The 23316-nt window shown below is 41.5% G+C and overlaps 1 protein-coding gene across 3 annotated transcripts in view; it reads right to left on the bottom strand.

Moving 5' to 3' along the window:
- Positions 1 to 14819: 14819 nt before the first annotated feature.
- Positions 14820 to 23316, bottom strand: part of PHTF2 (putative homeodomain transcription factor 2) — a 67573-nt gene continuing 59076 nt past the window's right edge. For all 3 annotated transcript variants that reach the window (XM_084506331.1, XM_084506333.1, XM_084506332.1), the window contains 3 exons: positions 22120 to 22215; positions 18357 to 18482; positions 14820 to 17595 (listed from right to left, as the gene is read on the bottom strand). In XM_084506331.1, the coding sequence (XP_084362457.1) occupies positions 17575 to 17595; positions 18357 to 18482; positions 22120 to 22215 (243 nt within the window). In that variant the 3' untranslated portion in view covers positions 14820 to 17574. The remainder of the gene's footprint in view (positions 17596 to 18356; positions 18483 to 22119; positions 22216 to 23316) is intronic.

Below are 23316 nucleotides of genomic sequence, written 5' to 3'. Positions count from 1 at the left end.
AGCACCCCAGCGGTAGGCCTGGAGGAAACAAGGTACCAAGTGCTTTGGTCCTGGATGCCACCAGAGCTCTCTGGTTAGCCAGAGCTTCCCACTCAGATGTCCCTGCTCTGGTCTGCAGATCCCATATCCATCCCCCTTGGTTATGTAGCTGCTGAAGTCCAAAGGGAGCTAATGATGGGCCAGCACAGTGGTAAATCCTCCAGGTTTCCCCATGTTATCCAGACATCCCTGGAAGTCTTTAAAAGACGTTTAGATGTAGAGCTTAGGGATATGGTTTAGTGGGGACTGTTAGTGTTATGTCAGAGTTTGGACTCAATGATCTTGAGGTCTCTTCCAACCTAGAAATTCTGTGATTCTGTGATTCTGTGATTTTCCTGACACCAGCAGGACCTGTAAAGAACATACACATCAACACAGAGTCCCGCCACCATCAACCCCAGAGCAGAATGGCCTGTCACAAACTTCTTACACCCCTGGAGATGCTGATTGTCACTATCAGGGTCCAGATTGCCTCCTGGTGACACAACACAGAAGTGTTTGGGGCCCTCTCAGCCAGGACTGGCCATGTAAACATGGAAGGCTCAGATGGAACAACTGCAGCCTGCAAGGTGCAGGGGGTGGCACGCGCTGTCGCTGTACAGCAGCAGCAGTTCTGCTCACCCTAAAATACTGAGTACAGGAAGGTGGCCTGCATGGCCTGAGGGTCAGAACGGCACTAACATCTTTTTTTTTTTTAAAGATTGCATTGAAGTCTTTTATAGGACAGAGGAATGGTGGGAGTTGCTTTATGGAAAAGGGGGGAAAAGTTAGGGGGAGTAAACTGCCACTGATGATGCTATGTGCCCTTGAACAGAGCGCACACACACACCCAAAGCAGAGAGCACAACAGCTCTGTGCCTGGTGCTGGCTCTTCCCTCAGCCGCACTGCTGGTGAGGGACATGTCTGATGGGTGGCCTTAGTGGCAGCTCCAGAGCATGGCAGACATGCTGCTGGACCTCTTGGGACCATGCCCACAAGGCCTCCTCAGCAGCTGCCTCTCAGCAGGTGTGGTTTTGGAGAGCTGAAATCAGCCTTTTCCAAACCACAACATAGAGCTAAAGTGAATAAAAGGATGGGAAAGAAACAGGGATAGACAAGGCAACAATGGGAATACAAGCCTCAGAGCACAGGGATTGGGGGCTTCAGAGGGGAGCTGGGATTGTATCCTGGGCAGTTGAGAAGTCTTAGACTTCTAAATGTTTTTTCTGCATGATAGCATGGCAGTAGCACCTCCTGCCCCTCCTGTGGCTCTTCATACAGATCTCATAGGGTCACCCTTGCTTGGGACCCATCACGGAGGCTGGACAGGGAGCACCACCATGGGCCAGAGCCCCTCTCCCCATGGCCCCAGGTCTCTGCGCACACCAAGGCCTCAGATGCAGGTGGGCATTGCATCCCCTCCTCACCACAGATACCAGGGCCCCCAGGGCATGGCTCAACATTCATGACCTCAAAGAAGAAATTCAAAGGCCAGAGGAGCATGAAGGAGGTTGGCAGAGCTTAGGCAAGGAATTTGCATCCTTCTGAGCCAGGCTGATATTCAGCTGTGAATAACCCTGCAATCTGGGACCTAACCTTGGCTTTCTTACCCAAGCAAAATATTTAGACTGAGGTCTTTGGCTTCCCAGTAGTTTGAGGCACATGTCCGAAGTGTATGAAATCAGACATGAGATCTGAATTCAGATCATCCCTGAATAAAAGGATAAACTTGAACTCTCAGTTTCCATCCCAGGCTACAGGATATATGTTGGCATGGCTCTGCTAAAGCTCTTCTATTCTGTATGCAGAAGTATTTATAGGCAAAAGAAAACTGACTCTATAACCCTGTGTTGATCTGAGCTTTAGCATTATAGAAAAAGCAAACACCATGTTATCTACTAAGGTCTTTGAGTGGAAAAGTGATTCACCATCATAATAAATGCCATAATGCTTTAAGAGGAAACATTTTTGTCCTTTAAGTCATAAATATTGTATGTAGTCAAAGAATTCTTATAATTAGCTAATATCACACCATTTTGAGAAATTATTGCAAATTACTTTGTAAGTATGTCACCTTGGGGAACTAACAGATATTTTATGATTTCAGATGGAATCAAGGCTTGAAAATGCAGAATAAAACTGGCAAAGAAAAAGCACCAAGTTAGAACAACTCTTATCACAGCAACATAGTTGCATAGACTGACCTACCGCTTAAGTAGCCCAATGGATATAATCCATAAGCAGTAAAGGAAACTAATACCACGTACATTTATAAAGCTGTGATGAAAAAAAATAAAATAAAATAATAAATTTATATAAGAAAAAAAATCAACATCTGTGTCTTTGGCAGAGAAAAACTATCCTCCCCCGGGCTTATATCCGTGTGGTATCTGGTCAGCCCAACACCAGCTGAGGTCAGATTCACAAGAATAAGGCATTTCAACCAAGGTCTGTAATCCATACTTTGTATGTTCATTATGCAACATCTTTTTAATTTGTTTTCCACTTTAAAACTTTTTTTTTTTTTTTTTTGAGTTTAAGGTCATGGCGGTTAACTCTTTCATCATGGGTCCCTGACAAGAACCCAGAGGACATATAGCCTTAATCAGTACTGGGAATCAGTAATGGATCAGTCTATACTATGTAGCAGGGCCCCCTGCTGAGAGCACAAATTTAGGACGACAGCAGAGGAACTCCCTGAAGGATGCATTACAGGGACAGGATGACACTGGGGTCCCAAGATCACAAACACAAAGCACAGCATACCAATTAATGGTCCCAAAAGCAATGCAACCTCAGAAGCTAGCAAGAACATATTTTAGGGCACAGTGAAAAATACAACATGAAATATTCCGCATAGGATGGCAGCACAAAGAAGGAAGCAAGCAGGTACAAAAGACAGTCATAGACCCTGCAAGAACAAGATCAAAGGAAGAAAAGAGAGAAAGGCTCCAGCCCCATCTCCTTTGGTTAAGGACTCTGCCATTTATCTGCAGTGGTTTCTCCATCACCTCTGGCAGAGGAAGCGTGCTGCTCTTTGATTTGCCACATTCTGACTTTGCAACTCAGTGGTCATGTCTAAAGGGTTATCTTCCACTGTCAGTGGATGTTAAAAGAAATGTGTGTGTGTGTGCATGTGTGTCTGTACATGCTTTCTGCTCCAGCTTTTCTCCCTGACCCAGTGATACTGAAGCACTCAGATCCAACAACTAGCTATTATGGATTCAAAGCAAGTCCTCACTCCCTGTAAACATTTACACGGTGTAGAACAAGTGAGACTGAGAATACTCAGCAGCCCAGTGGTTAGGAAGATGAATGTTACTGTCCCAAATTCAGTCCCTCCTCCAGATTCTAGCAGGATACAAGTACACAGCAAGATTCATCTCATCCAAATTTAGATGGCTACATTGGCACCAACAGGCTTTTTACACTCAGGGGAGAGCAATAGGCACCTCCAGAAGGAGATTCATCTTATCCTCTTAAGATGACACTAATTGTCCTCCAGAAGCATCAGTTTCTTTCCATTGCCTGGACAGGGTGTGCAGAGTCGCTAGCTATGAGTCATGTCTAACTTCTTAGTTCCTGAAGTCAGAATAGATATATCCCTACTAAAATGTTCCCAGATGTCTTCAGTTTCAGATATGCCTTGAGCATATCTGTAGGATCAAACTAAAAGAGATAAGCAGGGAAGCCCCAAGGGTTCAGCTGGAACTATTAGCTATATTATGCGTGCAACATCTCCACCCAGATGCCCGCATCTGATGCAGGGACTCAGCCCTACAGCAGCTATGAGGCAGCTGAGATGCCGATCTGAGAGCTGCCACTGGCACTGAAGAGGCAGGAAGGGGACCAGGTTTTCCTGAGGGTCAGGACCTTCCTACCTGGAGAGTCCTGCTGAAACTAAAACTGCCTGCACAGCCACTACTGGCTCCTGACCCTGAATCCTTTGAAGCAGAGCACATGTGCAATGCTAAGGAAGTAAAAATAAATAATAATAATTATAAAAAAAAAAAAGTAAGTGCAGGTGTCACAGGTTCATAAGAACAAATATTTCGCAGTGCATCTAAGTAGCAGGTAATTGCTAATGTGTTTGTAAAAGTGGCATGCCGATAGCTCTCTCTTTCTGAAATTCACATCCATTTTGCAGAATCTCTGTCCTCTTCCCAATGACACAATGCTGCTTTTCAGCAGGATGTGTGTTCAGGTGCATAGTGACAGCAATTCAGAGTTTGGCATAAACTGCCAGAGAAAAATATTTGACCGTGAGACAAACATGATTTGCCTCAGAGTGCAATCCCCACATGGATAATCACAGCTCCTTTCTTCCAGGTGCTTGTGCCTACAACACATCAACGCATCTCACCCTGGTACATGGTCCATGATCCCAAGTTTAACTACATTTAACCATTTTCCTTTGCTTTTTGCAAACCATTGAATGATTCCATTTTTTTGGTCCACTTTTTTTTTCTCCCTAGATTTCTTTTATGGATTTTTTGTTTGTTTATTTCAAAAGGATTTGGGGTACTTTAAAAATCTAAGCCTGGGTCTCTCAAGGAACAAGGAGTAAGTCCTTACGGGCTATAGTGGAAATCCATGCCTGGGTACTCCCTTCTCCCTTTGAGGACACAGACAGAAGCAGAAAGCTTTTCTGCATGATTACGTGTGTATTATGATTGATGAGGAAGAGAAAATGAAACAGAACTTTGCTGCCAAACAGGGCATGCATGTGCACACACACACACACATGGCCAGCCACACAAGCAGCCCTGCTCAGCCAGAATTTTGCCAGTAACACCTGTAGGGGCCTGAAACTCTCTCATACTGGGATCATCTTGGCTTTCTATCATGCAAGCTGACATTTGACATTATGCTTCTTAGGTTAACCCTATATTTTCAGTTTTATATATCAAATTATTGTCCTATTCTCAAGGAATTAAAAGGCAGCCCATATGAAAACAATGAAGTGAGGGTGCTTAGCCAGCACAATCTACATCATGCCTGAATGCCAAAATACCCTCTACATTCCTGAGTTTTCTGAAGGATGAGTAAGAAACAAAGCAATTAAAACTGATCCCACTACACTACAAAGTGGTATTGGCAGAAGAGTACGGTCATGATACTTTGAGCATCTTAGCTGAACTGTTTGCCCATTCTAGAATTAATCCATCTGTGATTTTTGTCACACAAGAAAGAGGAAGATTACAGCACTACCAAGCAAAGTCTGTGGTTACAACATATTTGTACTGTTCACAGGTTGACATTCAGTTGCTGCTGAATAGGTGGCATAAGGGATAATGAGCAAGTCAGGACACATCAGTGACAATTTTCAATTTCTTACCTAGGTGATACCTTAACTCGCTGTGTTTGTAGCATAGGGGTTTTGAGAATTGGAATTCATAAATGATTTTTTTTCATAATTCCTTTTACCAAGAACACAATTTTTATTTCCTTTTAATTTCTCCCCCAGAAGGGAAAAAAAAAAAGAAAAAAAAAAAAAAAAAAAAAAAAAAAAAAAAAAAAAGAAAACTTTTGAACTTTTGTGTTAAACTAACACCAGTTGTCTATTACCAGATAGCACAAAGAGAGACAGAAATTAAGGGGTAACAATATTCTGAAACTAGCATGACCTTAAATTACAGGAGGTTAATAAATCACTTCAAATGTAAATCTCTGTCTGCTCTCACCTTGAGTTCTGAATACCTTTAATCAAGTAGCATAATAGAAATTGTGACGATCAAAGGCTGTAACTGCTGGAGAAGTGAGCCTACAAGTTGGAGAGACAGCTGGGACTGAAAGTTTGAGATGTTAAAAAAAAAAATCAGTCCCTCAGGAAGCTGTAAAACCTAACAAACTGATGGAATAGGTTTCAGTATTTAACAAAGACGAAATTTCCAGCAGGGGCAGGAGCCCTGGTGTTTCTGGGCAGGAACTCAGAGACTCCAAGGAGATGGGAAGGGAAGGGAAGGGAAGGGAAGGGAAGGGAAGGGAAGGGAAGGGAAGGGAAGGGAAGGGAAGGGAAGGGAAGGGAAGGGAAGGGAAGGGAAGGGAAGGGAAGGGAAGGGAAGGGAAGGGAAGGGAAGGGAAGGGAAGGGAAGGGAAGGGAAGGGAAGGGAAGGGAAGGGAAGGGAAGGGAAGGGAAGGGAAGGGAAGGGAAGGGAAGGGAAGGGAAAGAGGAGACTTTGGGGCACATCCCAAATCACTGCCCAAGAGCACCATGGTGTGGAGCGGCTGTGGCAGGCTGTGTCCCAGCAGGGCTGTTCTGCAATGCCCTTGCCCTGAGAGGACACTCTTGAGAGGAGCCTTGCCAAGGACACTGTGGGAAGCTGCAGCACCAGCATCCTAATGCTTTGGCCTGCACCAGCCAGCAGCACCCTATCAGGAATAGGGTGGCCAACAGGCCCACGGAGGTGATCATCCCCCTGTACTCTGCTCTGGTGAGGCCGCACCTCGAGTCCTGTGTTCAGTTTTGGGCTCCTCAGTACCAGAATGACATCGAGGTGCTGGAGCGTGTCCAGAGAAGGGCTATGAAGCTGGCAAAGGGTCTAGAGAACAAGTCTTTGAGGAGAGGCTGAGGGACCCGGGGTTCTTTAGTCTGGAGAAAAGGAGGCTCAGGAGAGACCTCGTCGTGCTGTACTTGAAAGGAGGCTGTAGCGAGGCGGGGGTTGCTCTGTTCTCCTGAACAACAAGTGATAAGACAAGAGGAAATGACCTCCAGCTGTGCCAGGGGAGGTTTAAGTTGGGTATTAGGAAAAATTTCTTCACTAAAATGGTTGTCCTAGTTTCACCTAGGATAGAGTTAATTTTCCTCACGGTAGCTGGTATAGCGCTGTGCTTCGGATTTAGGATGAGAATAATGCTGATGGGGAGGGGGGAGCAAATGGCTGTGTGGTGCTGAGCTGCCGGCTAGGTTAAACCACAACAGGAGCATTGAGCAGGCTGCCCAGGGACGTGGTTGAGTCACTGCCCCGGGAGGTATTCAAAAGACTTGTAATGTGGTGCTGAGGGACATGGCTTAGGGGAAGTGAGTGGTTGGACTTGGTGATTTTCGGGGTCTTTTCCAACCCAAATGATTCTGTGCTTCTTGAAAGCTGAGGCAAAGCTATGAAGTCACTGATTGTGTAGTCTTCTTTAGCATGAACGCAAAAAAAAGACTTTAAATATACATGTATGTATATATGCCAGAGCTCTGACAGTATAAACAAGCAGTGTTTGTAAGCTTTTGATCTGAATATCTGGGAGGAGGAAGAGCTAAGGGCCAATTCTCAAGCAAAGGAACTCGAGAGCAGCAGTGCCTGCTATGCGCACCTCCTGTCCCACATGGAAGCTGCACTGCTGAACTGGTGCTCATGTAAACCCAAGCGTGTTCTCATTCAGGCAGCTGCTCTCTAGGCTCTTCCTACTGGGGTGCAAGGCAGCAGAAGTGGTCGTGGGTTTCTCCCATAGCAATATGGTTGCTTGCAAAATACCCTCATTTTAGACACATAATTTGGAGGTACCCTTGTCCCTCCATGCTCAGGAAGCTTCTAAAAGGACAAGGATACTTTGTTTGAATGTACCTTTACAAGAATAATAAGTTTTATACAACTCTGAATTGTATAAAGTAGAGCAAATTCCCCATGAAGTAAAGAAATAAAGCTTGGCTCCATTGAAATCAAACATGAACTTCTGAGTTGGGGCTCTGAGCCTGGGTTCATAGGGGTGACACTTGGCAGCCATCCCTGTCCCTACGCCCAGTGCAGCCCTGCCAGTCTGCAGCCCAGACACCCTGTGCACACAGAGCCAGGAGCAGGGCTGCCAATCTGGTTCCCTGATGCTTGTTGCCCCAGCTTAGGCAACACAAAAACCCATTTTTTTTTTATTTTATTAAAACAGAGCATCCTAAATGCATATAGGTATGTACGTATAGCTGTATGCATACAATTCTTCCAGTTTCTTGCAGAGGTATTTATCAGCTGCAGCACTTTGGCAGAGCTGTGCCTTCAAAACGCAGCTTTCAGTCCCCATCTGCAGGCAGGATGGAGCAGAGCACCCAGCACCCAGCAGGGGCATGGTGCTGAGCCGGGGTGCAGATGGAAGCTCATCCCAGTCCTCACTTAACGACTCACCAGCCACTGCTTTTAGGGCCTGGACCCCTGCTGCTGCAATTTGCCTGTTGTTCTGCAGCTCTGCGAGACAGTCAGGCTGGGGTTAAAAGCACAGGTTGGTTATGCGTATGCATACATACTTGGGTAAAATGACAAAAAGTAATCATTTTTAAATTGAGGAAAAAATGATATATGCAGAGCACCCTGCAAAACACAGCACCTGCTGCAGTTTCCCGGGTCTCATACCAGGCGGTGGAATTTCATGACAGCTGAAAGAATGCAAACTACCCAGACAGCAGCAGATTTATCCATCGCATGAGCAAAACCAGACCAATTCCTATATTTCTAGTGCAAGACAGGGATATACACACAATGAATGTGGGGAGGGTGTGCACACGGTTTGTCTGTGAGTTCTGTGCCACCCTCTGTTCCCTCAAACACAAGCATTCACCAAGCTCCTGTCTATGCCAGATGTTTTGGCTGCTTGACAAATTGGTACACAAACCCTAAGGCGGTGAAATCACAAAGGCAAATTTTCCTTGCTCCCTACTTCCACAAGCGGTGACTGAAAGCAGCATTTTTAGCTTCCTCCAAAGCAGAAGGAAAGTACAGCTCCACCAACCTTCTCAGGTAAAAGGATATTCCTGTTAGCAGAGGAAACTCAAGGAAATTGAAGTTTTGATTAAAGTCCACCTCTCAGCCCTCCCTCATGTGAGGAGGTTTCAACAATATCCAAGCATCCTCCCTTGCCCGCTGACAGACAGCTTGCTAATAGATGCATTATTACTCAAATTTGTCAAAAGCCATTTAAAATCCCATCAGCAGACTGGAAAGGAGAGCATTAACCCTCAGTTCCAGCTAGTTGGGAACTGAAGTTCCACCAGTTTTAATGAAAATTACTCTGTAATAAGTTTGTCTTCATTTTTTTGTTGTGACACAGACCTTTTATTAATACATTTTCACAGCCAAAGTAATGAGTTTTCCCTATCATATCTGCCTGATAATATATCTTCCAAGAAAAATGAGATTAATCATTATTTTAAAACATTGTCTTCATGATTTTTTTTTCATTTCATTTGCGATATCTGCATAGATAAATCAAAAAAATAAAAAATAAAAGTTTTCATCACCCAAGCAGAATGGGATTAATTTACTATAACAAAAATGGATGGGAGCATCAGAAGTACTCACTCAAAATATGCTCGCGGTGACTAATATCATGAATATGAAAAGCTATCTTAGCTGATTCCAAGTTGCAGATGGATCTTGGCAGAAAGGAAGCCGAAGGAAATGAATGTAATAGCTGCAAAATATGTAAAAATGACACGGAGAGGGAAGTCTAGACAATGCGAGATGATTGCCATGTTTTCCAGTTTGGGATGCAAAACTCGTCGTTTGATTGTTCGGAGCCTGCTCTGCCGAACACATATCGCTCTTCCAACCCATATGGGCAAGTGCTTTGCCATATGTTTCAGGATACGACACAAGTACCCGGAGACGTATTACTGCTGAAAATAGAAAAGAAAAAAAAAAAAAAGAATGAGAAGAAATGCTGCCTATGTATCAGAGGTGCACTGACTAAAGGGTGGAGCTTTCTGGTGTCCAACACCATGCCTTTACAATGCATGGTTTTCCTCTCCGTGGTCAGAGCCTGAGGGCCTGAGGAGCATCTCCTGCCTTTCAGGTCTAGGTATGCACCACCACCACATCACCACCTTGCATGGAGAAGATAGACATCCCACAGACAGACCTCTCTTTCCACCCCTTGGGTAACATGGGAGGAAAACCTGGGAATGAGGACCCATGATTCACCTCTTTCCTCTCCCCCTCTGCAACCACCACACACTGCTCTCCCTCACCATGTCTCCATGAGCCATTCTCTGCTTCTAAAAGCCATGTCCCAATTCCTTTCTCACAGCCACGTCCCAGTTCCCTTCTCCCAACCATGTCCTAATTCCCTTCTGTCCCCTGCTCATTCCCCCAGGAATGGGAACACAGCTCTGTCACAAACCAACATCTACTGCAAGTCATGAACGGAGCTGTCCTAACGAAGGAGGGTGAGGGCTCTCAAAACTTCTAAATCCATTGAAAAAACCCTCACGTTATTGAGCAGAGTATCTAAATAACTCATGCAACCTCATGTACTTACTGCTGCTATTTTTGTCCAATGCACCATTCACTTGAATGGTCATCAAACCTCAGGGCATCCTGGTTAAATCAGGCAGTGGACACCTGAATGCAGCTTATCTCTGGTCTTTTGGGCTTTATTATATTGATGCTGGTTATTACTAGCTGCAGAACCATTGCCACTAAAGTTTTAGGACATTAAGAGCATTTGCCTGTAGACAAACATTCAGCAGTTTACTGCTGCTTAAATCTAATGGATGTCTTAAGCCAAAAAAGCAGAACTTCAATGCACATTCAAGTGACAGTTTTGTATAAACACTCCAGCCTGACTGTAACATGACGATTTTCCCCTTGTCAACTGAAAATAGCAGCATCACAGGCACATTAACCAGATAATCCTGCCAGTTTTATCAAACAAAGTGCATGTAGTACAGCACAGGACAATACCTAAATACCATGCATGGTCTTTTATATCTCCACTTCCTTTTTTGTGACAAAAAAAAAATAACATTTAACTAGGCCAGAATTGGTTGTAAAGAATAAATGGTGCCCCAGGATCATAACTCTGTGCGTGCTGCACATAACTGCATCCAGCTGCAGCTGCGAGGGAGCACGCTGCCTGTGCTTACACTGCCACTGAATCCTAAAGTGTCTGGAAATGATTTCTCCAGTAATAATTGAATTAGATAAGGAGCATTGCAGGGAATTAGCAGTCCTGCTTGTTGATCTTTGTTGTTTTCCATCTCTTGGTTTACTTTGCATTCTGAGATGAAACTCTCGGCGTTGTTAAAACAGGGCTGTGTATGCAAGGACACCTGTGGCTGAAACAGGTAGGCATGGGGCCCCGAATTTTGGATACCCTGAAGACAAAAAAAAATGGTTTTTGAATGGGGGAATGTTCAGTTTTTATTTACATGAAATATTCATGTTACTGCAAAATAAAAACCCATGAAGCACATCCTTATCTTCGTTGAAGTATATTACAGTATAGATATTCTGTGTTTATAGAAACTCAGCTTTGGCACTGACTACTCGAGGCTTCCAGGATGGGGCTCACAAATCCAACATCCCCATCAGAGCACAGCTTTCCTTTCTTTCCTTTCTTTCCTTGCAAACCAGTGCCCAAGACAGTTATTGCTACCAGGCTTTGGCTGTAGAAACTTTCAAACACCTTCAATGTAGAACATCAAACACCTTCCCACTGCTTCTTCCATGCAACCTATTTTTCCATAAACGCCACAGAATTCAGAATTCCCGTCCTGTGAACTCTTCCATGATCTAGTCTTCAGCTCTGGAAGAAATTGCACATAAAAACAATCCCTGCACAGCCACAGCTGTGCAGAGCCTTTCACCAGTACTGGTTAACACCGCTGCAATGCTGCCCAACAGCTTCACCTTGCCAGGCATGGAAGCTTTTGAGGTGACACTATGGAAATCCCATAAGGGACTTCTTCCTCACTAAGGTCACAGGCATTTTTTTAATGTCCCCAGTGATACCGCAATCACGTCTGAGCTGTCAAATCTACATCATTTTCTTGTGCTGCCGTGACAGCTGTTGGGTTTGCGGAGCTGGGCTGGGATCTTGATGAGCTGAAGCCACAGATGCTGCTAGGAGGAGCTGGTTCAAACCATCAGATGTGGAGAAGAGAGGTTGGCAGCTCTCGGTGTTCCCCATCTGCGAGCCCCAGGTGTTAAATCTTTATTAGCAGCAGTCACTTCAACAAGGAATCAACCTTACATTTAGTGAAACTAGATATAGTAAACTCCTAGGGAGTTAAATGTTATTTTCAAGCATCAATAATCTGTTCTGCATTTTGTTTCAAGAGAGATCACTGGTCCTGTTAAAATAATTTAAAAGAAACAATATAAAGGTGGTGGCAAAATCTATTTTGCCAGTCCCAACAAAGCGTCCTCTGGCTTTGCGTTACCAGGCGAGAACAAAGAAGGTTTTCGAGGGATTCCATCATGCTGCTGCACAAAGAAATGTTAATAATTAGCACATACTCGTTATGCTTGGGCAATTATGACTCCTTCAAAGAGTCACAGCAACAAGTGAAGCATCTGTTGCTTCCTCCGAGTTACAATGATTATTTCACAATTATCCTTTTGCATGCTCCGAATTTCTGATTTTTTATTTTTATTTAGGAAGGCAGGATTTGTGGCACCACCGACATGCACAACGAGCAGATGTGCATGGGAAAGAATAGGAAATAGCGATGGTCTCTGACTGCTGTGTTATGACACCTCAGGGCCAAAATCATTGCCTGTCTGTATTATTTGCATTCACTATATGAATTCCACTTTATACACAGCAAGAATTGGTCCCATTTCAATAGCTTGGCTCCTGTTTATTCCAGGGGGGATGCCAGTGGCCACTGTTGCGTGCAGCTACACAACACACCGCCGGCAGCCAAAAACCAGCTCCAAGCTACAGCCCCTGCTCATGCAGCTGGATCGGCACAGATGCTCGTGGTATGAACACCACTGAAAGGAGCCCTGCTGAAAGAAAAACCACACCTGGGTTGGAGAAGCAGGCTGAGCATGGCAGCAACCATGCAGCTGCGCTTGGGGAAGGAAGAAGGTGCTGAAGTCAGTTCCACGAGCAGCAAGAACAAGGCACAGCCGAGGCCACAGCCTGCTCCCAACACAGAACTCCAGTGCCAGCCCCTGGTTGTCTCCGTGGGGTTATTTCTCCCAGACATATAGGTCAGCTGAATAAACAGCTCCCCAAATACACTCAGAAGAAGCGAGAAGGAACTTACACCGTACGGGTTTACAAAAGATGGAAATGATAAGGCCAGGCTGGATGGGGCTTTGGGAAACCTGGTCTGGTGGGAGGTGTCCTTGCCTGTGGCAGGGGGTTGGGACTAGGTGATTTTAGGGTCCCTTCCAACCCACAGCATTCCATGATCCTGTGATTCTATGACAATGCTTTGCTGGAGGACAGGGGTAAAACATCGCTGGTTCTCCCTCTGCAAGTTGGATTTTTCTGCATTATCTCTACCTGCCCTGCACATGCCGCTTGGCCAGCCAGCGCAAGGCCTGCTAAGAGCACTTGTGACCCAGCTGCAAAATTGCAGTCTGACAATAACGTGGGAATAAAATGTACAGGTAGGTTTGACCTGCCCTCATTTAGGTGTCTGAAAGTTTCACATCTGCATCTACATGATCCACACTATTTCCCTTTCACACTCAAGAGAGAAACACCCCAGAGGATGACTGGAATTGGTGCCAGATCAGCTGGGTGAGCCCCCCTCTGAAAGGAAATGTTTTTCTATGGAGTGTAAAGGCAGCCTTGGGTCAATTCAACATCCAGCTTTCAGACACCTGCGACCCAGGTCAGTGACTCCTACACGGCTTAGGACCATGGCCATGGGCACGTGGAGCTGTTGGAGAGTGGCCTTTCTTTACGGGCAAGCTCTTATCCCCATGACCTTTCTTCATGGGCAAGCTCTTGCCCCAAGACTGCTTGACTTGGCCTCGCTCCCCTTGAGGGTCAAGCAGTGCTCGGCCCTGCTGCCAAAGGCTTGAAGGAAGATCAACACGCCCCTTGCTATGCCTGAGGACAGCAGCTACGCTCCCCACAAACCCACACCCCCCCATTTCAGTGCCAAGCTGCTGCTCAGGCTCCATTTGGCCCAGCGAATGCCGCAATTAAACAAAGCAATTCACTTCCCAGCCGTTCACGGGCATGGAACAGAGCGAAAGCAAAAGATTTCCTTGTATTTATACCCGCGTGTCTGGAGACCTGGGTTTGGATTGCGATACTGTCAGGAGACAGCCACCTAATCCCTGGTAAATTTCATTACCAAGAAGATTACACTCAGCTGGCAGGAGCTGCTTGGAAATAACTGCTGCGGGTTAGAGGCACAAAGAGAAGGGGGCGGTGTTTAGGTGTTTAATAGTGCAAGCGTGTGCACACACATAAAGGACTGTCATATTTATACATAAAGACTGACACAAGCGAAATGAGTTGCATCATTTTGGGAGTTCGTCCCTAAACTGACGGTGCTTTCTTTCACTTGAATTGATTAAACAAATGTAGGGAACGAAGAGAGCCAAATGGACAAATCTGTCTGCGGCACGACCTTATTTCTCACGCCAGCTAATACACTTACACAAACTCACACTGGGAAAATTGAATCTGAGCAGCACTGGGTGCTGTTCAATCTGGCACAGGTGCCTGCGTGCATGCTAACTATTGTGCTGCTTCCTCTCTCAAGGGCTGGAAAGGAAAAGAGAAACTCTTCATTTCCCTCTGAGCAATCCTCAGTCTCTGATAGCAGGAGACATGGCATTATTTGCAGCCCAGACAATCCACTTTTTATCAAGAAACCCAATCTGAGGCAATTTCTGACTTCTGAAGTTTGGTTTAAAGAAGGCAAGTCGTCAAGCTCAAGGGTAAAATGATCAGAGACAATAATAGGGAAAGAAAGGGTAAAAAAAAGAAATGATTTCCTCATACCAATTTGGGGGGATAATTTTTAATGTGTTGCAGTTACTTGTTAACTCTGCAACACAATCTAAGCTAAGTCTTTACACCTGTGTAATTAAGGCATTAAATGAGGAAGTGTACTGGAGGTACCTGCGGTAAGTTCTCAAAGGACTAACTCCTAGCAGCAACCTGACTGCTAACGCAAGTCACAAAATCTGAATGTTTTACTTGCCTTTTCCTGCTTATTTCTATTGTCACCTTGTGAATTTTCCCTGGTGCAACCAAGATCACACTTTGATTCCGCCCTGAGCGTTTATGTTAATACATGACAACGAAACCCCACGGCCCTCCACGTGTGCTCAGCTAAAATGCTGTTGTGTGGTTGGGGTACCAGCACCAAAGCAAGGCCTCCTGCCATGTGTGGTTGGTGTACCAGTGAGACCTCCTGACACCCTGGTGCCAGAAGCCCTGCCCGCTGGTGTAACACCAGCTCACGTGCAGAACTGTGCATTCACAGGCATGAATTAAATCCGACTCAGAAATATGCTGAAGATCACTAGAAGATAAAGCTCACGGCACTTTTTTTTTTTCTTCTTTTTCACCATCAACCATAGAAAGCTTTATTCCACGCCGGATCACACTTTCAGTTACAAAACATGTGGCGAAAATAACAGTTAACACGCAAGATCTGCCATATTTCTACTTGCCTCTAGTTTCATACCAGGTTTCCCAGATCGAGGGATACAATAAACCTCTCCCATTTTTAACATAATGAATATATCTAATGGTAGCAAATAAAAGGTTTTTATTTTATTTTTTTTTTAATTTCATTTCACACTTATTTTACTCCTCCCAAGTCACCATTGTTAGTGCAACAATCCAGCACAGTGCTAGTTGCTGAGGTATATGTGGTTAAACTAATTTCCCATTCAACCGAAACTGCAATGTTTTCCCACCCTTTTTTTATTATTATTATTTTAAAGGTACTGAAAGCAGTATATTCACCATTACAGATTGTTTTTTTAAAGAATTCCATTCTAAAGAGTGGTTGTGTACTAGTAACAGGCTATAGAAAGCCACAGCCTTATTTTTTATCCCCCACAGAACTCCTGCTGTACTTTTTTTTTTCTTAAAATATATTTTGTGCAAAATTAAGTTCTATGCAGGTCTGTACCATAATTTGGAAAAAACTGTGTATAAAATGTATGCAATTTTTAAAAACAATCCCAACATCGGACAACAGAGAAAGAAGAAACAGATCAGATGCAGCCGAAGTTTTCACATGAGAAACTGAAGAGAGGATGTTCTTAAAGCTCCAGGAATACATTCTTTCAAAAACCAGAATGCACTTTGGTCATTATTAAACATTAGTACAGAGGCAAATAAAATACAAAACGCTTGTTTGTGTTGCTTTATATATAAAAATATTTTTATACCACAGAAGTTTAAGATACATTACTCCAAATCTTTAAAGGTAATCAAGATCAAATCTAGCATAATGTGCAGACTCCTGTAACATAATTACTGTCATTTTTCACCAAGAAGCCATTACTTTAGAAACATAAAATGTGAGAATACTTGAGCCAGGTGATATTAATTCTCCTAATGGAAGTGGAAATTCCGCTCCAAGAAACTTAATTCTGCAGGGGTGATCATTTCTTTTTGTCACAATGAAGACCCACAAGTCAGTATAACTGGTCCATGTGTGAGGCAGGGGGAGAGGACAGGTAGGAAACCAAAGGCTCAAGCTCACTGGAAAAGCGCTAGGGAGGAATGGGGGGAAAAGGAGGTTAGCTGAAGACACAAATCTGATAATACGTGGCTTCATTAGTTCTGCTGCCCACCAGAAGAACTCGTTTTCCATGCTTAACTGTTCTTAAACTTCAGTGTGGTATGAATGGCATATACTATAGTGGACGAGAGGAGAGCATGTATCTTACGCTCAGTTACTCGTAGCATTCCGTTCACCAGTATGTCTTTTGCCTGTTTAAATACTCGGTTTCACCATATAATATATACTGCTCCATAGTTCACCATAATATATTCCAATTAATATACATTTATATGTATATATATAAAGTTTCTCATTAAAAGTAACAATAAAAAGTGCAGATATGAGCATGCACAGTCAGAGCTGCGCAGAACAGCCCAGTATTTCAAATAAATACAATATTTAATTTTTATCAAAATATCATACAGCATGGTAACCATTTACAATTATTGCTCTAATAAAAGTGTTAACAAAGAGCACTTGTTGACCTGTTATATAATACCTTATTAATATCCCAGGGTACTTAAACTGCAGTCTCCTCAGTTTAGATCCTGGAATTACTCAAAATATTAAAAATTCCCACTTGCTTCTAATACTAATATAAAATATTTCTGCTACCTGTCATACTGTATTGTCAGTACCTTGTTTTTTTATGTCTTATCTATTGCAACAGAACATCTAGTGATGTTCTGTTGTCCTTGTAAATGATTGGTGCAAATGAAATATTCTAAGCCGTTTTACCACACTTAATCAAATACCAAATGACTTTCAGATGCAACTAAAAATGTTCAACGTTGGCCTCAGCTGTAACAGCAAATACGGTAATTTAGTGTGTTCAATTGCAAGGATTTCAAGTTGTCAGATGGTTGGTTTTTGACCCTTCTGAAATCTGATCTTTTCCAAAACTAAACAAATAGTTTGAAAATAAAATGTCAACTAAAATGAAAATAAAACAGTGAGAAGATGAAATAAATACAAAGATTGCACAAGACAGTCAGATGTAAACTCTTCAGTTTTTCAAACAACATCCTTGAAGAGGTTGTAGCTTCTGAAGTACAGATTCAGTGGCTGCTTTGAGGCAGTTTTGTCAATCAGTGAGTTTTTCTATAACACTGTTATCTCATCTTCTTTTATATTGTCAAGATTTGATCTTCCACAGCTGAAAAAGTTAAAGCAGTAAATCAATGTTATTTCCCATCTCAGTTTTACCAAAGCAACAACAACACATCTTTTTTCTTTTTGCATTTGCTACGTATTTAGTAATACAGAAGTGAAATTTTATATTCGTTTACTTGTAATAGAAAAAAACGGGTATATGTAAGCAAATTCAATGTCTAATTAATGGCTTTAGCCTACAAGCTTGCACTAAGGTGTCCCATAACCTGAATCTTGGAACAGTTTCCAGAGTTCAGAGAGGTTCAGGAAGTAGGACCTGATGAGACAGTCCTTAAACCATGAAAAAAACAACACTGTGTAACGTTAGTCATGATAATACTGTATCTACTGTAATACTTTACTGCAGTGCAAGACAAAAGGATAGCTTGCATCTCTTTGCATCCAAAGATGCAAAGTCAACAGTGAGGAACTCAAGAGAGAAATCAGATCTGGAATATATACATAAGTTAAATAAGGTCTTGCACTTGTGTGTATAAATGTTTCTGTATTTATGTCTATGAATTCTTCATGATCATGCCCTAAATAAAGTTAGAGCACCACAAAAATGCAATAAATTTTAAAAGGGCTGCAGTGACAAATACATCACTGTTTTTCTGATATAGCTTAAATTTCACAACCATTTTCAAACAATAAATCTGCTAGTTAACACAGTTAAGAATTCACTAATTTATAATACACAATTCAACTACCATAAATCCAAACACCATGGTTAAAAAAAAAAAAAAAAAAAAAGGAAGTACTTACCTTTAGATTAAATCCAAGCAAGTCACTGATGACACCAGAAACAGCAGACAGGATGACAACTTGGGTGATATTATAAAGCAGTGGATTCATTGTAAGCCCATATAGCCTAAAGGGACTGTCCAGTTCCTAGCAATGTAAAACAATGACATTGTTAAAAAGCAGAAATGACACAATGGTTTGTTCATTTAAGTATCAGAAGGAGCATTTCTCCATTAAAAACTACTTATTTTCTTGCCTTAAGTTGCTTTAAAACATTAAAACAAATTGGAATCTGAGAAAATAGAAATAATGTTTCAGATGTCTAAATAATCCTTCAAAAAATTGGAGACTACCCATCTGGAGCTTCTATTAATTTGCTCGTGGAGACAGGAAAGCAGAGAGCTAGTTCTGCTGGTACCAAGGTGCCAACTTTTTAGAATTCCTCAAAATTTTCCCCAAATCATCATCAGCATTAAAAAAAGCTAACAGAGGAATACCTCACTACTAGAAAAAAAATAACAAAAACATCTTTCATAATCCCTTCCTTTTCCATTAATTTTGAGAATAACAATGAATATAGACAGAAAAGGAAGATAAAGGATTGAAAAGAACACTAATAAGCATTTAGCTGCAAATATTTTACATCTTTATTAGAAAAATCAAAATATTAGCCAAAATTAATCTGCAACAAATTTGAACAAAGCAACTTTTTCTTGTTCTTGGTGAGTGAATAAATAACCAAAACACTTCTGACCTAGAAATATATGAAAAAAAAAAAGAATTTTTAAATACAATAAGGTATTATATGAAGTATAACAGCTATCACCACTTTGGTCATCTATATTTTCTAGCTTTAAATTCATCTTCATTCTCCTCCTGCCTTACACATCCTGGGTCTTGAACAAGATTTTATAAAATAAATTTTAATAAAGAAGAATTTCAGAGCTCTGACTCTTCTTTGAGAAGAGATGAAATCAGAGTAAACTACCTTTCTGTTTAGATGTAACATGGCGTTAAATTCTGCTGCAAATACAAAAGATACAAAAGACATGCTATTGAAGAGGAAAGCAGAGAATTTCTTTAAGGAAAAGGCTTTCAGCTTGCAGATTCATCTTATCAACTTTGGGAGTAAGAAAATAGTGAGCATATTCATTGTAGCAATCTTCAGTAAAAGCCTGAGGACCAAAATGATCCAAAGACAAAATTAGAAAAAAAGTCCATTTAGCTGCTGGGCATGAGATAAGTAATTTATTTGACCACTAACTACCAGGAATTTATTTAAAGCTTGTATCAGGTGGTTTGGAAATCCCACTCACTTTTAGGCATGTTCTAATAGTAACTAGGTGATGGTGTGGGATTTGTGTCACGGATCCCACCCCTCTATGGGAAAGACCCTGTTGTTACATTTCTGGAAAGAGTAAAACGTGGGGGAAAAAAAAAAATGGTTTGAAAACCACTGAGAAATACATTGAAAACACTAAACTGGATCACGCAAAGTTCACCAGCATCCTGGCACCAACTGCAGCTACTTCTGACCCCACCTACATTATCACATCTAAATCATTTTGTCTAGTCTACTTGTCCAGTCTCTTCCTGAATCTAGATAATCTTCCTGCATCCACAGGATCCATTGACCACTTCCACCAGTCTGCTTCCTTCTGTCTGTTCCAAATCTGGCTCCTGAAAGCTTTGTGGTCCCTCTTTGCTATATCAAGAGATGCTGCCAGTAATTGTCAGGCTCTCCATGTCTCTACCAATAGCTCTCAAATTAGACTCTTGCTTTGTCAGTCTTCATCTCTCACACGGGAAGAGCTGCACACCTTCCTGAGATGATGGGAGCAGACACACTGCTGAAGTTGTAGTGGTGGGGAATTACTCAGCTGTCTAGAGGGAACAGTCCATCATCTCAGCTACTAGCTGACCATACTAAACACAGTTTAGGCTTCACTTTAAGAACAGCATCTTGGTGTAGAGGAATCAAAGAAATAAGTGACCAGAATTTGATGTCTGGTAGAATGAGGCAGCAAGGCCTTAAAGTTCCCGTATATGCTCCCATTCTCTCCCCAGAAAATAAAACTGTTTTTCTTAATATGTTTGAATTTTCTTGACTGCAGAGGAAAGTTACAAGGGCATTTAAAGAATTGCTATAGGTTTACTGCATGATGATCCAGTCATTCTCTACTCGTGGGCATCTCCACATGTGGAATAAGCAGCAATTGTGCTATACTCAAACCAAATGTTCTTGTGCTGCAGCTTTTTAAAAAAAATGGAAGGGAAGGAAAATACTTTTATAGGTGCCTAATAAGCCCTGGAAAACTGTTCCACATGAGCACTCTATCTTGGACTAACTGAAAAAGTTGATTCCCTGAAGGAAAAATCAAAATGCTGTTACTAAATTCCCTCTTAACCCCAGAATAACAAGTCAGCCGCAGCTTTTAAGAACTCTACCATAAATGCAGAATGTACAACAAGATCTGAGTAATGAAAGTTGAAGCTAGACAAATTTAATTTTAAAATAAAGTTTGCACTTAACAGCGGAAGTGTGACTAAACACTGGGACACCTTGCCATGAGAGGTGGGGAGGCAAGTCATGAATTTTTCTGTAGTATCAAGACTTGCTTCCTTTCTGGGGAAGCGCACTTCAAGGGACTGTAAGTTATTTACTCTTAAATTTACTGCAAATAGCACACAACTAGATTTAATTGGTCTTGTTTGTTCCCCCCCCCAAAAAAATGAAATAATTTCTTGAAAGTTTTTCAAGTGTTAAATTATTCACTCTTATTTTGCATCCAGGTAACCATCAGGTAAGTTTTGGATTAGGGAAATGTTTGCTCTGAAGGAGAATGAGATAGTTACAGAGCAAGAATTAAGCTCCAAGACAACTGGAAGAACAAAACAGCCTGCTTCCCTGATCTACGACGAACTGGTGAGTTTGAAACAACAGAAGAACTTATAAAAAGAACTTATAAAAGGCAATTTAGGATTCAAACGTGTCTTCCTGAGAACCTCAACCACTGGTTTGTTCCTACGAATAACAACAATAAAGCAAGCCCAAAGCATGCCCATGTTCTAGATCCAGATGTAAGGTGAATTTTCTTCAGCACAATTACAGAAATTGCAAGTAATTAAAAAAAAAAAAATACATTTCCTCTCACCATGACGAAATACCTCCTACCCTCCAAAGACAGTTAGCTGGCAAACAGGTTAATATTCTATTAGCTAAATCTTTTCCACTGATCACTGAAATTCTATGCAAACATGGCCCTATAGTTCAAAAACACAGCTGACATGGAATATATTAAATGAAACCCATATCTGTAATTCATATATAAATGGACCTATGTAACAATTCCTCTAAGTAAAGAAGACATCAAGCATAATCAAGTTTTAGTTTGAAATGCTGACCACTAACAGTTTTTACGAGGAATTATTTTTGCGGAAGAATGTAAGTCATCTAGTAGCTTATTTATATATATTAGAAACAGATATCAAAACAAAAGTGCATCATTTCCTGAGGGTTCATCATCCTGTCCACCCTAAAGTTCCTCCTCTCACTCTACTCATATAGAGAATAAAACTTATTGTATGTAAAAATTGTTTGTAGCACACACTGACAGCAACATAACAGACTGAAGTGGTATGAACAAGTAGAGTCACTGTGACAGAGTTACAGAGGAGATTTATCCCCAAGTATGCTGTACCGCCTGCAGAAGTAACACGTGATTCATTAAGCAATCTACTCTCCATCTTACATACAATACAGTAATACTGCTTTACATCTTACCTTCAGTAACTTAGTAGCAAGTTTTAAAACGTTGTTCACTAGTGTCAGTTCCTCCTTCTTATTAGGCTTTTTCTCCATTTTCAAGTACAAGTTTATCTGATTTGAACAAAGTATGAGTATCACCATTACTCAGAATTCAAAGGAACTCATTTGGAAACATAATAAAATGAAGTAATTATTCACAGCATGTATGTGATAGAACAGCAATGACATTTCTGCAAGCAAGAAACTTTCTTTGCTTTCTTTTTTAGTTTTTAAGAACAAGTACTGGGCTCAGTACTTTAGGAAAATACAATGTTTTATGATACAATATTTGACACTATTACAGGAACAATTTTAAAGTTTAATTTCATCTAGAAATTGGGCAAAGCAATTTTTAGACATAGAATGTCTGCACATTTTTCCTTCTTTGACTGAGGTTTGTTGATTCATTTCCAGAAATTATTATACTACTATGCAGACGTTACAGGATTAACATCCCCAAAGGTCACTGAATTGACCAAAAGGATAATACATAATTCTGCTACAATATCATTCCTTTTAAACTATTTTAGTATCCTTGAATAGTTCATGAACACCTTGATTGCAGAAAGTCTTCCCAGTGCCTTGAAAAACGTGAAAAATAATTGAATTAAACTCATTATTGCTATAGAAGAACAGCATATCAATCATTTTAATATTTCTGCGATGCAGACTTCTTTAGATCATTGTTTCCAAAGAAAGTTTAGCTAAGAGTACAAATGAGCTGTCTTCTGGCAACTCTGAAACATCAGCTTTCATTCCCAATTGGCCTATCTGATATACTACACCAGACCAAGTTAGCTTGGTGGGGTTTGTTTTTTATTGCATAAGAAAATAAGGGTATCTTGATAAATACTATTTATTTCAGGATGATAATGATCAAAAATGTACAAAAAGAAATTAGAGATATGTTCAAGTAGTCCTTCAGATGAGAGACTCTAACCATGCTACAGCAGCAAAGTTGCCGAAGTGTCTCTACAGGAGTCCTGTTGTAAAGCAGTTACTGAAGTAAAAACAATGTCACGCAAACAAGAGTAACTGAATTTTCTTATCTCTCTCTGAAAAGGCCACTGGAAGTTGCTTTTATAATTAAGTTAAAATCAAAAAGGATTCCTAATATATTCCAAGGCAAATTAAGCTCCCCAACCATCAATTTCATTTCAAAGTAAATTATGC

The sequence above is a fragment of the Aythya ferina genome (genome assembly GCF_964211825.1).
Source record: "Aythya ferina genome assembly, chromosome: 1".
Lineage (NCBI taxonomy): Eukaryota > Metazoa > Chordata > Aves > Anseriformes > Anatidae > Aythya > Aythya ferina.
Note: the sequence above shows the minus strand (reverse complement) of the source record. Positions and strands in the feature narration are given on the sequence as shown.